Source organism: Uloborus diversus, chromosome 10 (genome assembly GCF_026930045.1).
Source record: "Uloborus diversus isolate 005 chromosome 10, Udiv.v.3.1, whole genome shotgun sequence".
In the NCBI taxonomy this organism is placed as follows: domain Eukaryota; kingdom Metazoa; phylum Arthropoda; class Arachnida; order Araneae; family Uloboridae; genus Uloborus; species Uloborus diversus.
Window position 1 is genome coordinate 15,127,202 of NC_072740.1, and position 18,706 is coordinate 15,145,907.

At 31.7% G+C, this 18,706-nt stretch overlaps 1 protein-coding gene across 1 annotated transcript in view; it reads left to right on the forward strand.

Annotated features, from left to right (window-relative positions):
• LOC129231669 (extended synaptotagmin-2-like) overlaps positions 1-18,706 on the forward strand; it is a 139,196-nt gene that overhangs the window by 89,556 nt on the left and 30,934 nt on the right. The window contains exons 24-29 of the mRNA XM_054866032.1: positions 10,360-10,706; positions 11,347-11,436; positions 11,516-11,605; positions 11,687-11,848; positions 14,941-15,090; positions 15,174-15,523. Of these exons, the coding sequence (XP_054722007.1) occupies positions 10,360-10,706; positions 11,347-11,436; positions 11,516-11,605; positions 11,687-11,848; positions 14,941-15,090; positions 15,174-15,523 (1,189 nt within the window). The remainder of the gene's footprint in view (positions 1-10,359; positions 10,707-11,346; positions 11,437-11,515; positions 11,606-11,686; positions 11,849-14,940; positions 15,091-15,173; positions 15,524-18,706) is intronic.

The window sequence follows — 18,706 nt, forward strand, 5'->3', positions numbered from 1 at the left end:
GCTCCCATATTGTATTTGTCTCTTACAATCTCTCAAATACTGTGTTTTCTTCCTACTTACACACACTTGCCGTATTTTTGGAAATATGTGTCCCATTGTGATATTTATTAAAGAATGAAAAAATTCCTCTGTCTGTGCCACACTAGAAGGTGAAAGAGTTTTAGAAATTTTATATGGTATGGTGGTTCTCTCTCTCTCAATCATTTGATAACAAAATACCAAACTATGTAGGGCCATTCCAGCATTACGTGTGTAACTTTTTGACACGATTTCTGTGCAAACAGCAATAAAAACCAATTTGATATTTTTTAAATATTTCTTAATACTTTTATTGGAGTAACAGAAGATATGTAAGAGTTTTTAGGTGACAATTTTTTTTTCATAGTATAATTCTAAGTTTTTTAATAAAATTTTAAATGCAGCGTTAGGTGTGTGACTTAAAAAATCTGAAAATAAGCTATACCTCATATTATTTTGTTATTTCCTATGAAGTTTTAAAAGGAAAGTGAACAGTATTTTTTGTGCATGTGTCTTGAGTATACAAAGTAAGTATTCCCCAAATATATTTTTCTACCAAGCTCGTACAATAGCAATAAAAAATATTTTATTAGTGTCATGTGTGACATTATAGCATTGCGTATGTGGTTGCCTGCAGCAGGTGGAGGGTATTTTTCATAAAAATCCACAGTTTAAGTCCAATCTTTGCCAAATTGCGTACAGAGGTTCTTTGGTACTCAGAAACTCACATGGGGAATTTGTCCTCCGGGGGGGGGGGGGGGGTCCTCATTCAATTCAGTTTACATCGGATCTTTGCCAAATTTTGCCTGCAGGTCTTATGATGCTCAAGAATTCACATCGGGGTAATTTTTGCCCCCTTTAAATGGAAAGTTGACTCCCTTAAGGGTTTTTTTTTACCAGGAAATCTGTGAAACAGGATAGTTAGACCTATTAGTAAAAATGATAACCTTTTTTTGAATTGAGAAAAAAAAAAGGCTAAAGATGTCTAAATTTAAATTTTGAGGCATAAAATTGCTCTTTTCTATACATTGATGGGAAATTTTACATTATTTTTTTCTTTTATTTAAGCCTGGTTGTTGAAAATGCGTCACTTGACACAACTTTTATTTTCAAGGTAGATCGTGGAGTGCAACTAGTAAATACTTAAATTGAAAGGTTGTATTCAAAAATAAAGAATGAAGATGAAATTAATTTTTATTTGTACTGTCGAATCCCGATTCCAAGACCCCTCGTGTAAGTCGAAATTTCACGCTGTGACTCGGGGTGTGTGTAAAACTTTTATAAATATACCCAATTATTTTAAACACTTGTAACACAGCCTAAAACTTTTAAAATTCATTTCTCAACTGTACATTACTGATTCTTATATAAAAAACTTAATTTTTACTTGTATTTAAAAAAAAAAAAACGTTTTATTCAACCCAAAATACTGCTACGATGCACAAAAAAAATGATCAATGGGAAAGAAAGATATAAAATAAACCAGTATGGTACATACTGTATGTAGTAAGAAAAACAAATGTGCTATAGTTGAAATGTGTAGTAGATCCAGTAATGATATTGGTAACTTAAGTGATCAAACCGTTATTCTTACATATTTTTAAATAAACAATACGTTGCTTCACTATTTTTTTTTTATAACGTTTTTATCAACGGTAACACCCCTCTTCCTGGTTTCTTAAATTTACAGTACAAGAGCAGCGTCCATTTTCATAACTTTTGCATTTTCCTTAGATACTACTTGGTGAACTTTTACGGATTTCCTTTTCTTCACATATGGAAGATTCACTCCATACCTGATTGTTGTGCTACCTTCAATGCATTTTGTAGTTGTTCATGCACGTAACCTTTAGCTTTTCTTGTCAGAAACTTTTTCTTTTTCTTTCATCTTCACAACTTTAGATGAAACGGGGCTCTTAGGTGTCATTATATTTCATCAACATTCACATTTAGAATGAAAAAAATAAATGGAAAATTAGGAGTATTTGTATAAGCGATGTTCCGACTAGTACCATGTGGGAACTTCCGCTCTCAGTGATGCAAATGGGATGAAGGTCGATTCACGGAAAAAATTTTTTAGTAGCCAATAACAAAGCCGATACTTACACACATCAATTCCCTTCGGAAAATTTTGTGTTGCCGGCGAGGAATTCTTGTTAGATCTAAAATTCTTTACTGGGGAAAAAACCTTGTTATAGCTATTTCGTGTAAGTCGGATCCCGTTGTAGCGGGTGTAGACTGTATACAAAATTAAATAGTAAATGTCTAGCTTATAAACTATCACAAACTTCTAACACTTATGTGGTTTAAAACTACAGTCGGCTCTCTGTTTAACGACTTTCAAGGGACCGCAAAAAATCGTCCTTAAGTAGAAAGCGTCCTTAAATAGAATGCATTTAACACTATAGTGGATCATCTGGGACCATGAAAAGCAGTCATTAAATACAGCGTCGTTAAACAGAGAGCTAACTGTATTTGGAATGTTTTAAATCACCTGTAAATTGCTGACTCCCTAGCACTCATTACTGTGCAAAATTTCGTGACCGAGTAAATGTCTTCTGATCTGGCGAGAGACTTGAATTTTGAGATTTTTTGAAAAAGATAAAATAAAATGAAAATTTACAAAATATTTTAAATTCTCAGAACTTTAAACTTCAGTGTGGGAATTTTTTAGCTTCCTAACAAACCACTGCGTAAAGTTTCAAGCCTGTGAGTTAAGTATTTCTGCTCTGGCAAAAGGCCTAAATTTTTGAGAGTTCAAAAAAAAAAAAAAAAAAATCCTAAAATATGAGTGACACATTACAAAGTAGTACATACCTAATACGCTGCAATATTTTGAATTTCAAATCAGATCAATGATTTCAGACTACCCCTTGAACCAGACTAGACATTTAGAATGTTTAGGTGGAAGGAGGTAAATGCCCTCCCTTACTTTGAAAAACTAATGTTTTTACATATAAGTGGGCATGGTTTTGTACTTTTCCGATAAAATTTCATTGAGTTCACGTATTTTATCTCCACCTCCCCCTGAAAAAATTCGAAATAACGGGCCTATCTTTTGTAAATTTCTAACTCAAATTATTATGTAAAGTTTCCTATCTCTAGGTTAATTCCCTCTGCTCTGGCAAGTGGTCTGAATTTCAATAGAAAAAAACATTCTTTTTTTTGTGTGACTGTTAAAGTGGGTAGAGATTCAAAATTTATAAGGTCTTTAACTATAATCTAATTCATGTAAGAATAAGTTTGATTAAAAATCACATTTTTTATGCAATTAAAAAAACTTTCTGGAAAATATGCGAAAATTAGAACTGCATTTGGGATGTACATTTCTATTTATTAAGGAAAAACTTGTAAAATGACTTAAAAAGCTTGTTAACTGTGCGTTATTAAAACTGCAAAATGTACCTTTTCGGAGAACTGATGGAATCAATTACATTGATACATTTTTGGTAAGTATCTTGATGCATGAATGAATTCCCAGGCATGCTTTGATCCATCTCTAATATTATTGGTTGGTTTTTATTGTAAACCACGATTTAGTATATACATTTAAAAATAAATTTGACCAAGATTTGAAACTCAGTTGGTAGTTTAAAATAGAAGTGTAAAACCTTAAGATTCTAATAGCTGTTTTCAGCCAGCGATACATATTTAGCACACCCAGTTTGCGCTTAGCAAGATAAGGAGATCATACGCCTTTATTTTACGGCATGTGATATTAATAATAAATATTGTTGCTCTTTACTCAGCATCATCGGGTCAACTTGCATTATACTTGCTCAAAACTAACTATGCAACGCTTTTCAGAGGCGCACAGGTTTTTTGGCTTTTCACAACTTTACCAGAGTAAGATTTAGAGCCTAACATTGTACCATCAACAAACTGAAAGGGATGTCGCAATGGAAATTTATTAAAATGTTAAAGGCTAATAGCCCGCTGCAGGAGTCTGCTAAGATTTTGTTCTAATTGGCGAATGATTCCAGCTTTTAATCCAGTGAATTGAAAATATTTTGAAATATGCATCAGACAAAACCAAATATTTAAACCAAAAAAACTTCCTAATTATTTTCCCCATATGTACTACAAAGTAGAGCCTATTTCAGTTCAAAACTGTTCCGTTGTTTTTAATTTTTTAAGGGGGGGGGGAGGAGGGAATGAACTAAATGAAATATAATCTGAATCCAGAAAATCACAACCTATGAATCCAGAAAATCACAAAACCACCTCCACTTTTATGTAAAAACATTAGTTTAAGGAGGGCCATTGACCACCTCCTTCCGAAACCCTCTAAATGATGCACCTGGTTCAATTGGTGGTCTGATGTCATTGATGTGATTAAAAATTCGAAGTATTGCAGCATATTCTGTATATACTACTTTGTAATGTGTCACTTGTATTTAAGGATTTTTTTAATAAAATTCTTTAAATTCAGACCTCTTGCCAGAACAGAAGTTAACTCTCAGGTTTGAAATTTTACAGTACTTGGTGTGAGGAAGTTACAAAATTCCCACACTAAAACTTGAAGTTCTGCCGAATTTAAAATTTCTTGTTAATTTTCTCTTTAATTGATGTTTTTCTAAAAATCTCAAAAATCCAAGTCTCTTGCCAGATCAGAAGTTATTTACTCAGAGTCACAAAATTTCCCACTGTAATTAGTGTTAGGGAGTGACAAATTTTGCACACTCAATCTCAGCAGAATTTTGATTTTTTTCGGCCCACCCTCTTGTACATCCCTGTTGTAAAGGCTTTTGTTAGATAAAGATAGAAATAATTGGGCAGTAGAATGCTACACACATGATATCACAAGTATACAGACTCCTTCAGTTAAGGATTATGCAAAAACAAAAATAGCTAAATCTTAGATGTAACTACAAGTGATTTTTTCTTCGAAAACACAATAGGTTAATCAGAGTCATCTTGCTCTTCAGATAGAGCAATATTTATTTAATACAAGAATCCTGATATTAACAAGTTTTATCTTGAAAAGTTGTATTGAATAAATATTAGTCTGTTTTATGATATTTTAAAGCATTGTAGTGCATTATTTTTCAGAGTTTCTGTGGATATTTCAAAATTAGTTAAGAAAAGAGAAGTCAGTGCAGTAAGTCAATTTTAAACCATTTGAAATGTATTTGTTAAAATGCGTTACGTACATGTGCTTGTAAATCAGTTGACTTTAAATTTATGAAAGGATTTTAAAGAGATTAAAAGACAGTGAAAGAAGAAAAATCTTTGCGAGAAGCAGCTTAACTGTTTTTCGAGTGACTAGAAAAATACTTAATCAATGGATAAATACAGCCTTTTTTTCTTCAGTTTTAATACTTAGAATTACCTGAAAACATCAGAATTTTTTTTTTCTAATGTCTGTGTGAAACTTAAAAGTTACCCTAGAGTAAAAATAGATGTTTCATTTTCTGCTGAAACGTGGAGTCACGTGACTCTGGAAGAAATGTGAAGTGATGGGTGGAGGGCCCAGCTTAAACTCAATTGTGTACACGTCTTTCTTTAATGTCCTTGTACTTTCTGTAGGACTTGAATTATCTTTACCATTTGGAGTTAAATTAGTTGAAGACAAGTCAGTCAAATATAAATCCCAATTTTCTGTATTTATTCACTGGTCAAAATTGAAGAATACAAAGGGAATGACACTTTCCATTAATTTTGAGGGATCACAAACCTGCAGGTGATCAATGGTCACTTGAGACATTTGTTTTAGATGAGCAGAAGGTGACACATAAACATAAAACATATTGTGAACAAGCTGTTGATTACGTTTTGAAAACATATTATTGGCATTGAAAAGTGGTCAGAAATGCAATTAATTTTATACATCAAATGTAGAAGTTATGAATAATATTCAGGAGTGAAAAGTGCCCATGTCTTTGAAAGCTTTTATTGCTCTAAACTAAAAAGAAGAACTATCTCTATTTCAGTGACAAATATATGACTTTTCGTTGCTTATTTTCACTTAAACATCGAGTGGGCGATTCTCGATAAATGTCTTGTGCGTAATATTAAGATTAATAATTTTATTCAAGTAACTGTTAATTAAATATGAGATTAACTGTTATGCTTTGATAGTATATTAAAACATGTATTATTCCCCAACAGCATAATTTTTTGAAGGCTTTGGTTAGCTAGAGAAAATGAATAACTTAATGTTACGCACAGGATATTTTTCCAAAAATCACCTGAGTTATATGTAAAATTTAGTTCATGTCCTATTAAGGTTACTTATTTTTCGAAGTACTATCCAGAATGAGATTTTTCCAGCTTTTGCCAGAATTGTGTCTTTTTCTGTTGGCTTTTAAAACCTTTCCTTCTTTTCTTGCCTCTTTCAAACCTTATTTTTCTCAAAAATCAGAAAAAAAATTATTATTTTTTTAAAATTTTCGGTCCTCAATTTCTTATTTTTTCCTCGCAAATCTTCATCCTCCGCAATATCTGCCAAAAACGTATGTTTTGGAATCATGCCAACTACGTCAAACAAGTGCTGCGCCAAAAGTTGCTTGCCTCATTTGAGGTTTCAATCTTTTTGCATCCTGCAAGTATTTCAATTACTTTTAATGTTGAGTGGTTTTTTACTAGATGCTACCTTATATCTGCTTATTTTATTCATCATTTCAATAATATTTTTATTTCTTTAATTTATTTTAGAGAAAATGCAAAAGTCAATCAAAAAATATGACTAGTTCCCACAGTCTCGAATTTTATTGAAACTTGGCATGGTTACTTTTTTTGTGCATTTAAGAAAGTGTAAAGAATATCTATGGTGAATCTCAAATGATTTAGGCTTTACAGCCTGTTAAAAGTATTGAGATTTCATCAGCTGCAAGTTGTTCTTTTAATTCCAAAATCGTATTAGGAAGTTTTTAAAAACAAATTTTGGGTTCCAATGCAAGGAAAAAGATAGCCAATCGTTTATATACATATATATTTATTTATTTTCAATTCTTACTATGAAAAGTATGTTCTACCAAATAAAAAAAAATTTGGATTTTTCTCTCTGTTGTAAATTTTTACTTTACAAACAGACCTAATTTTAAAATTTATGTTCTGACTCGTTTAACACTATAAACTCAAATGTTTTTAATGAAAAAAAAAATGTATTTTTCTCTAAAAAAAATATGAAAAGTTGACAGTATTGGTGTGATGCAGCCTCTGGCTCACCCACATGGTTCGAAAATATCATGATATTTTCATATAGCTGGCTGGCTTCTGATTGCTTCTTAGAGCTCTAGATAGCATTAATGGCTTCTGATAAGTTAGCCTTTTTTTGTTGAATTTTTGAATATCATGGCTTCCAGGTTCTTTTTTATGCAGTTTTGGATATCATCCCTTTTACGAAATTTTTTTGGATTTCCTCCTTTTTGCTGTCAGGCCACTCTCATCCCTGACTATCACAACGTTCTCATAAGTATTTAACTGAACGTAAAAATTTATGAATTTTGAATCAATTTTAGAAACAGAAAAATATGCTAAAATTAATTTTAAAAATTCTATTACCACCTTAAAATTAGCTTAAAGTAAAATTTTCATTTAATTTTCTTTTTGATAAATATATATTTTTTTTGAGGCAGCAAGTCATATGGTCAACAAATGTTCTTCAAGTAAATTAGAATCATAAAATAAATAAATAAATAAATAAATAAAGTAAAATAAATTAAACTTTCTGTTTGCTTAAAAATACTCTGAGAGACTGTTACTCTGAAAGAAAATCAAAATATTTACTTATATCATAATATGTATCTGGACAAAAACTTCTTCAAAGTGAAGCAGTATTGTATTTATTTTTATATCATTTGGCTTCAATTAGCATCATATATTACATTTTGCATTAAACACCATCTCAGCAATTCTAAGTTAAGCTTTCTATAAAATAGTTTTTGTTTCACATACACGTTTTTGTTATTAAAATAATGTGTTTAGTTTTTTGTATTTGCTTACGAGGGATTTTGGAGTTAATCAATTAAATACATTTTAAGAATTAATAGAAAAAACATTGTTTGAAAGTGAAGATTAAAATTGCATGCATGTGGTAGTCTATCAATCAATTGGCAGCCAAACTTACTATTTCTACAATTCATTCACTTCTTTTTAACTTATTTAAGTTTTCTTTCACCACTTACTAGGCATTGTAACTTTAAAAATAAACCAAAAAATCAAATCTGTGAGCAGGTTCGTTATTTGGGTGATCCGGATGGCTCTCTGGATTTTAGAAACATAGTGAAAATAGGCATTTTTGTATGTATCTTGTTGTTTTTTCCCAATGAAATGAATTGAGCACAAACCCTTTGCCCCCCCACCTCCCCCTGGAAAATTTTGAACTGACACCTTTGACCTTTTGCATCTTTTGCCCGTAAGAAAAATGCTGTTTTTCAATGAAGAACTGCATAATCATTTCTTCTGCTATTTGTGGCAAATTATTGATGTCGGCTTTCTGGAATCCTTGTTCCATTGTACAATTGTCTTTGCAAATCAAAAATGTATTCCAAATATTAATTATGTTAATAGCAAGTAGTTGAATTTAGAGGATTTTTTGTTTGTTAAAAAAGGCTTGAGAAGTCACCTAGCATCACAAAAATAAGGTCCATCAAATAGATATAAATGTTTTAAAAAGAAGGAACTTAGGTTCATGAATTGAATGATTCACCAAATGGATAGCCCATACGTGTATAGTTGGGAGCTCACAGCGGTACGTTTAATGATATGATAGTCAAGAAAAGTTGTCAAGGAAGATGTTTGTGAGCATAACTAAAGGTTTTTTTTTTTTTTTTTTTTTTTTTTTTTTATAAATAAGTATTAGTGTTTGCTTAGTTCAAGAATTATTTTTTGAAAAATGAAGAAATGATGCTCATTTAATGAAATTTAGGTTTTTGAGTGATGAATAGTAGTGTTCTTTTTTTTTGAAATTTCTTGTTGTTACCCTACATACAGGTATGATTGAATTTTGCATGGAAAGTTAGTGAAATTTGTCATTTATATGACCTATGTAAAAAAAAATTTTTCTGTTAAAAGTCAAACAAGTTTGACGTCTCTTTAAGGATTTTTTTTTTTGCTGCCACTGTAAAGTATATTGAAAATTGTGTTGAGTGCAGTCATCCCTCGCTACTTCGCGCCTCAACTTTCGCAGCTTCACTACATTGCAGTTTTTTATTTTTTATTTTTTTTCAATATAGTAAATAGCCTTTTTTATGCGCTCGTCTAAACTTTTTTCTACAAAAGAATAACAAAGTATATGTCTTTTAAGTAAGCTAAGCTTTTAAGTAAGGTCTGAGGGGCTAGTTGTACTGGTTGAGGGAGTGGAGGTATAAAATCGCCGAAGAAAGTGTAGGGAATCCCATTTTAACCGTTAAGCAGCAACTGGAAACTATAAATCACTGTATTATTACGAGGGGATAAATACATCTGTAAATGGTGTTCAACAATGTACTAGCTTTTTAAGTTGTACACGTAAATGTAGAGGAAGACGGGGTACCTACGGTCACTAACGGGCAATTGATTCTTCATCGAACAAGTTGAGGTTTTTCATAGATTAGTAGTAGTGTATAAGAACTGCATGTTTGTGTAGTTTATTTCCCAATAATTAACAATGTGATATCTATTATTTCTAACATATCTAATTTTCTCATATTTTGTGCAATATATATTAAGTAATAGAAACGTAATGGTGGCTAAGGGTGCTGTTTCATGTCTAGGGGTCTCTAACTATGATAAAAACCTATTTTAATCGCCGTAAGTAAGTTTTATGCGCTCTAATTAGAAAAATATATACAGAATCCTACTTCTCGGAAATTCAGATATCGCGGTCAAGTCTGGAATGAATTAACCGCGATAAACGAGGGTTGACTGTATTACAAAGTTAAAACAGCACTTAAATTTGAAAATCAGAAATCTTTGATTTTCTTTGATAAAAGATGTGAGGTATTAAATATCAAGGGCATGATGACTAATTTTTATGTACAGATAAAAAGTCATTTGCCATCAATGATTTCGGTAATTTTTTTTATTAAAATAGTTGAGATTGAACTAATTCCAACCATACAATTAAGTAAACCAAAAGTTGAAATTCTTGAAGTGTGACAAAAAAAAAAAAAAAAAAAAAAAAAAACCTATTAACTATGTTATGTATACATCTTCATTTTCCCCCCTTCATATTTTCCTAAAAGCTAGAAGGAATCCTTTTCAATCATGTTTTATAAAGCATTTTTCACTCTTTAGTAGGACTTTTATGATATTATGAGGTTCATTCAAATGAAACCCAGTCAGTTTGTCTAACTTCACATTAGACGTTAGAGAATGTCCTGTAACTGCTTGCATGGATGCACCATCTCTTGTTAGAGAGACTGATACATACGCAACCTTTGATGTTGCACAGCAACAGTGTGGTTTCACACCCAAGAGGTGATGGTTCCACAAGTTATCATCCACTATGGAACCTGTCCTTGTTTTTGACCTCGAGGGCTCACTGCTTGTCAAGTTCTTGGATAGAGGAATCACCATCAATGCCCAGTGATATCAAGACACTTTACAGAACCTTAGTCAAAATGGTCAGGTATGTTGTCCAAAGGTGCCTACACACAGCCAAAGTGGTGAAGACGGCATTACAGCAGTTTTGGTGGGAAACGCTGGAACATGTACTACAGTACAGTCCAGACCTTTTACCTTGTAACTTTCATGAGGCAGAGGTAAGATGTTTTTGGACCTCTGAAACAAGCCATATTCGCTGATATCGGTTCACAACGGACAACAAAGTGTGTGACAGGGTCCTGGACTGGATCCAACTGCAGCCTGCTCGCTTCTTCAAAGATGGAATCGACCAACTAATGTTGCAAAGGAATAAATGTGCCAACAATTTTGGCAAATATTTTTGAGTTAGTAAAATTGTTACCATTGAAGTGAAAAAGGGGGTGCTTGAAAGGAGTTAGCACTGAGACCACAGGTCTATTGTACTGTTGTTTCCTTTACTTTACTCTAGTGACCGGGTTTCATTTGAATGCCCCTTATAGTTGGAATTAAAGCTTACAAAAATTAAAGTTTGTAAAGTTTAAGATTGTTTACCTTTTAGTTTCACTAAATTGCTTTATGAAATGCTTTCATATTGTTGGAACTAACCTCATCAGTTCATCTCTGATTATTTTATAAATTTATGGTTTATCACTGGATGATGAAAAGGCATGTCAATTTTATTTTAAAATGAGAAATTTTTCTATGGTCTTTTTTTTCTAGCACATTAAATTTATTTCACATATGTCTATAAAATGGTGCTCAGGAAAAACTTGTATCTTTTTTTATAATGAAGGCTCCACCATTTTCTTCCCCTCCTAGTGGTTACAGCTTGAAGATACCAAATCTGGATCTATCAACATACAGTCAACATGGTTGACTTTAAGTGAAAGTGCTGATGATTTACCTCAAGTAAGTGGTATTATTAAAAACATTTTTCTCGTTATATTCATAGCTACTTGCTCATAATTTTTCTTTTTTCTTTTTGCAGCAATTATTAGATATACGCAATATAAATTCCAGATCAACTATGTATTCTGCTGTGTTACTTGTATTTCTGGATAGTGCGAAACATTTGCCAGTGAGTACAAATTTATCTTTTACATAAATTATAAAATATGTTGTGTTCCATAAACACTATGAATATGGAATATTTGTTTAGAATGTAAATCGAGGAGCTGAAGAGCCAAGTGCACAAGTTCATTTTTCTGTTACTGGTTTTAAAGATTCTAGTGCCATCCGTCCACATACTAATGATCCTATATGGGAGGAAACATTTCGCTTTCTTCTTCATAATCCTGAAATACAAGATCTGACAGTTGAGGTAAATGTGTTTATTTATTTATTATTTTTAACTATAAAATAAGTTTTTAAACGATGAACAATTGAAGTTTCATTTCTTAATGAACTTGAAAAGTAGAGTTTTTAATTCATACTTTAAGCTTATTACTTAATGAAATTGTGGACAAATATTTGTAAAAAAAAAAAAAAAAAAACGCATCAGATGGAAGTTGTATAATACATTGCACATGCATGTAATACTGCTGCTTATTTGTTTGCAGAGTAAAAGCTGTGAATTTTATAGAATGTAATATGTTAGAAGCAAATCAAATTACAAAAGAGTTGAAAGTTTGGGACTTTTGATACATCTCCATAAAAAACAAGAAATAAAAAAAAAATAATAACTTTAAAAAATCTTTATTTTGTCTTGCCAATATTGAGTGGAAGAGAAAGTGTCCTACTCTTTCCAACTTTCAGCCAATACAGTCAACCCTTGTTTATCACAGTTAATTCATTCCCAACTTTCCCACGATAATTGAATTTCCGCGAAGTAAGATTCTGTATTTATAAACCAAATATTTTCCTAACTAGAATGCATAAACTTAGGACAATTTAAATAGGTTTTTAACATAGTTTGAGCCCTCTTGACATGAAACAGCACTTTTAGCCACCATTACATTTACATTACTTTATATATTACACAAAATATGAGAAAATGAGATATATTAGAAGTAATAGATATCACATAGTTATTATTGGGAAATAAAACTACATACACACATGCATTTTTTACACACTACTATTAATCTAGGAAAATAGCTTAACTTGTTCGATGAAGAATTAATTGCCAGTTAGTGACCGTATGTGCCCCTGTTCTTCTACATTTATCCTCATTAAAGGTATTGCGCATACAACTTAAAAAGCTAGTACACTGTTGAACACCATTTACAGATTTATTTATCCTCTAGTGATTTATACTTTCCAGTTATAGTGTTTGACGGTTAAATTGAAATAGTGATTCGCTACACTTTCTTTGCCGATTTTATACCTCCACTCCCTCAACTAGTACAACTACAGCCCCTCAGAAGAGCTTATCTTACTTGAAAGACATACTTTGTTATTCATTTGTAGGAAAAAGTTTATACGAGTGCATAAAAAAGGCCAATTACTACATTTGAAAAAAAAAAAAAACGAAAAACCGCGATGTAGTGAAGCCGTTGCGAAAGTTGAAGCGCGAAGTAGTGAGGGACGACTGTAATTTTAAAAAATCTAGATAAAAATTAGAGCAGATAATTTTTTTGAAACAATATCCTTGTGTAAGGAAACAAAACATTTATTTTTTTCTCCATAGTAAATGTTTGTTTTCGAGGAAGCTTTTCATTTTCAATGTTTCCTTTATTTAGCAAAAATGTGTACTCTTTTCTTAAAACTTGTAAAAGGTTATTCTTGTCCAGCTGTTTTATTGTTCGACTTACACTGTGGGGGGGGGGGGGGGATGGCAAAAAACTCCTTCAAAATATTTCTGACACCATTCTTGTGACTTTTGCGTGAAATGGCCCCCTGAATCCAAATACGGCCAGCATTTTCCTTATTACCCCCCCCCCCCCAGGTTTTGAAAATGGTGCCTCCCAATTTTTTCAGTTTTTGTCTGCTTCAAAGCCATTTTCTTTGATTTGATGGGGAAGGAAAAGTTAGATGAATCATCAACATTCTTCTGCAGAGCTTGACAGGTGAGAAGTTCAAAAGCATGAACATTTGTAGCAAATTATGAGTCTTGGGGATATTACCCCCAGTATATTTAAAAATTCATTTGAAACACAGGGCTGCCATTGCCGACTAAAAAAGCGACTATTGTGACTATTTTAAACAGTTGACAACTATGATGGCTATTTTAACTTAAATTAAGACAAAAACGACTATTATGTAAAAAATTGCTACTGTTTCATCCTAAAAGTGACTAAAATGTAAAAAATATGACATATGTATTAAGAAAAAAAAATGAAATTGAAAATGTAAAAAAAAAAATGGAATCATAAAAATAAAAAATCTTTATCTTAAAGTTTCGTCGTCTGAACTTTTCAAATTTCGAACTTACTCAGACCTGCCAAATTACTCGAAAAGTCGCCAAATAGGCTAGCAGGCCCATATTTATCATCAAATATCACCAAAAATAAGTAAAATAGTCCGTTTTTGTTTTTTTCTCCGGGCATCATCAGAAACCCAATGCATTTTTCTTGCCAATAAGAATAACAATAGTAACTAGTGAAGGCGAGTAGTAGTTTTGGTTTTGTGGCCGGCTATTGCAACCTTGTACCTTCAACTTGCTGACATGGAAGGAAATAGCTTAGATTTTGCAAACAAATGCACTTAATTCCATTTTCAAAAATGCTGATTCAATACTGCCATGAGCAGGTAAAGGGTAGTAACTGCAAATTTTTCGTTTTCTTGCATTTTTGTCAGCTATTGTATGTTAGCTTTATTGTACAATCTTGCTTATTTGGTTTCCACGGAAGAAAAACTTAAGTTAACCATTATATCATATAGTGAAAATAAACAAAAATTTTGCTTTGTTTAATGGGTATACAGAATAGTAAGAGTGATGTTACTTCATTTGGGACATTGAACTGAAAGAAGTTGGGGCTCAATTTCCAAAACATAGGAAATGACGGAGGAAAATGATGGTTATATTTGAAATCAAGATTTGTTTTACATAAGAATCAGCAAGAATTTAGTCAGAAGCATTTTGAAATGTTTTTTTTTTTTTTTTTTTTGCTGTGATGTGTTGTTATATTAGCAAGCTGTGAGTTACAATCTGTTAGCTAGAGCAAGGCATAACTACAAGCAAATACCAAACAACTGGTTATGGTGTCCAAAGATTGCTGTTTCACTTTTATTAGAAATTATCAGTCCAACTTTTGATCTCTAATAAGATTGAAACTGCTGTCCCTGATGCCATAACAAGCAGTTTGATATCTGCTTATATTAGTTGTTCATTATTATTGTAGTAGTAGATCTGTATTCAGTTAAATTGTAACGTTATTTCAATGACTTTCTCTTACCTATATTGAATTGGTAGGAAATATTGTTGAATGTGATATGAAAGTTTACTCACATTTAAACTTTTTTATTTTGAAGGTGACTGATACAAAATCTGGCAAGCCAATAGGCATGACAAGAATACACCTTTGCCGTCTCCTGAGAGAGAAAGGGATGCAAATTGAAGAACCTTTCCAGCTGTTAGGAGCTGGCCCTAATTCAAAAATTTTGATGACTTTACAACTCAGAGTAATTTGTTCATTGCGATTTTTCAAACATAATTTATATTTACTGTATGTTATTTGTCAGATTTATTTTATGCTGTATTGTAGATATTAGTACCAGCAGCAGGAACAATGAATTTGTTTAAGAAGAAAGAAGAATCTAAGAAAGAAAACTCGCCTGATGAGAAAGATAGCAGAAAAAATTCAACTGAATGGCCTCCCACTTTGCCTGATGTTTCACCTAGTGCTCGTCCTTTAAGTCCAGCGACATCTACGATCCAAGATATGATTCAAACTACTGTTATTCCTGCTGTTGATAATGTTGAGTTCAAAAGTGAGAAACAAGCAACACCACCTCTGACATCTGACAAAGTTTCTCCTCCTGACTCTCCATCATCAAAAGCAGCTCCAATCAAAACTCCTTCCCCAGTGAAAAAGAAAACTTCTTCTCCACCAAGGTAAGTTTTAGTTTCAAACTAGGGTGAACTTCCAGTAATTGAGTATTTAGTGTATGTTTCTACAACTTCTCTCTAGTTTTTCTGATAAAATCAGAGGGGGAGCAAAGGAATGTTTTCTACTTGTCAATAAATATACCAAGATGCTGAAAAGAGATTGATATCATAACAAAGTTTGCATTGCTCTACAACTTACAAAGTGTCAAAGAAGTTGTAATATCTGGATAAGATGTTGAGTTTGATAATAAAAGAGATAAAAACACAATAAAAAAAGCAGGAAATTAGTTGTCATCTTGATCTATGCATTTTTCATTTACCATTATCAGTACTGTTTTTCAAAACTTTTTAAAGCATCTTTAATTGATAGAAAATCAACGCAAAAACTAAGCACTGAAAATTTACACAATTTTCAATTTAATAGTGTATTTTATGGAAAGCTTGAACAGGGGTCTGTCCAGGATTTTTCATAAAGTCCGTTTTTTGTGAAAAACCAAATAATTTTGTGAAAAGTGAATTAATTTTGTAAAAAATCAAATAATTTTGTGGATTTTTTTTTTTTTTTTTTTGTTAAAACGAAATTTTAGAATTTAGAGTGGGCACAAACTGCATTATTTAAACTTAACCCATTAACGCCCACTGTCCTCGTTTGTCATTTTTCTGAGAGTAGATAACAGCACTATAGATATTCTATTCCAGTTCCACATTTTTGCGGTTTTTTTTTAGTGTTGTTATTTGAATCGTCATTTTTCGATTTTTCTAATGCTACATGTGCCTGTTCTTTTTGAATTTTTACACCGAAAATTATCAAGGTAAGTTTTAATATTATTTATAGTTGCCTTCCTTTAGAGTTGTGTTGATCATATAAAATATAATTAAATCTTTTCCCACTCATTTTTTGTTTTATATATTACATCACATATTGCTGTCCTCAATTGAAGACGCTGGGCGTTGAAGGCAAAATCAGAAGAATTTTTCCGACGCTAATTATTCTTCTTTGATTGGAGGCTTTAAGCTCATATTTGCATTCTGTTTAGATTTAAAACACCTTAGACATCAAAAATAAGTTTTAATAAAGTTAGAATAAGTTACTCGCGAATATTGTAAAATAGTATGCCTCGTAAATTTCTTACCATTGAAGAAGCTCACGAATATTTGTTCTCAGAACAAATTGAAGCAGACATAATTTCAATTCCCCCTGAAGTTGATGAGCTCACAGATGAAGAGGATATTGATGATGAAGGCACAAATTTACCGGAAATATCTGATATCACTAGTACTGTGGAGATTCAAATTGCTGATAAAGACGACAGTGATGTAGAAGAGAACTATGGTATGCCTCCACCAACCAAAAAAAAAAAAAAAATGCAAAGAAAAGAAGAAAAAAGTTAATTGGATAAAAAGTCAACCACAGTACACAAAATTGAAAGAAAAAATAAAAGCAAATGAATTTTTAGGGGACGACACAGACATAAGGCAACTAAGTGTGTTAGAAACATTTGAAAAAATTTTTACTCCAGAAGTTTATGACCTCATTCTAAGGGAAACCTTTAGGTATGCTGCTGAAATAAAAAATATTCCGGACTATGCTCTATCTAAAAGTAATTGCAGTTTTTGAGGATATAAGATATGATCCTATAGGACACAATATCTCAAAAAGGGATAAACAAAGGCAATGTCGGATGGATGAATGTAATTCAAAACCACGCACATTTTGTAATAAGTGTAATGTTACTTTATGTATACTTTGTTTCCTAAAATTCCATTCTAAATGCAGCAAATATTGGATTTTTTATTACCTAATTTAAAATTTTCACTTCTTTATATTTCATTTTAAAAATTTTTTTATACTTATATTCTCTAAGTACTCTTATTGTATTAAAACATATTTACGTGTGTATATATATATAAATATATATATATATATATATAGATAGATAGATATTCATAAAAGTAAATACAAATGAAAGCATTTTTCACTTATTTGTAGTCAATAGTCATTATTTTCATATTGTTACTTGAACATTTTAACAGTTTGAATTAATTTTGCAATTTATAATTTTTATTTAGAGTGCATGTTGTATAGCTATTTAAATATAATTTTAAGAAATTGTTTTAAAAAACTTAAAATAAGATGCAAATCGCACATTTTTACATGTTAAAACAAAGTTCATTTACTTCTTCTACAAAGAAGATTTTATATCCCTGAACGCCCAGCATCCTCAAATGAGGACAGGCTGTAATTTTAAAATAAATTTAAAATATGTTTTAATTTCAGGTTATAGACTCTGAAGAGTCACTAATAAGTCAAATTTATTAGATTAGTTAAAATATATTCGGCAGAAATAATTTAGGCGTTAATGGGTTAAAGTTCGAGTGTTTTCCTCTTCTATGTTGAGAATATCATTCTGGGTTGTTTTTCTAGTATTTGGCGAGGGGGAGGGGCGGCATCGCTCTCTCAAGCAGTAATATTTATCTACCATTCTACGTACTATATCTGTACTGTATTTAAAATAATTGTAACAAAAAATAAATAAAATTCAGACAAGGGTTCAGCATTTAAATTTTTGACCCAAGACACTCTTAAAAAGCACAGAATTTCATTTAAAACTTATAAATTCCGCAATTTTTGTTGGCCTAGCGCCCCTTATATGAAATAATTAACGAATTCATCTCACCACTTATCCCACCATAATATCAGTCACTTGCCTAATCATTGAGAAATTTTCAACGATGTTTTTCTTTCTTCTAATGCGGACGCCTGATGACGTATCTCGCACGTGCAGTCGCCGATCTATGACGTCACGACCTTCACGTAATCGGTGATGCATCGTAACAGATCGGCACGTGCCTGATGCTCATTGGCCAGGTGCTATGCTGGCGTGTATCAGGTGATTTGGCGTCCGCATGCAAATGAGTTCACTTACGATAAAAGGAAATGTTTCGAGTAGAAAGGAGACTTCTTCGGTGTTTTCTCTCTGGCAGGTTGACTTGAGTGTTCGTTTGCTTTTATGCAACGATGCGGGTTCTTTTTAATAGATATATAATAGATTGATATAGCTCAGCTCTAGTTCGCGTTATTTCAAATGTTTTTAATTTTTAACTAACTTTACTAAATGACCAAATAAATTTGGTTTTTATTTTTAAGTTGTCTTCAACTATTTTTAATCATGCATTTCTAGTCATACA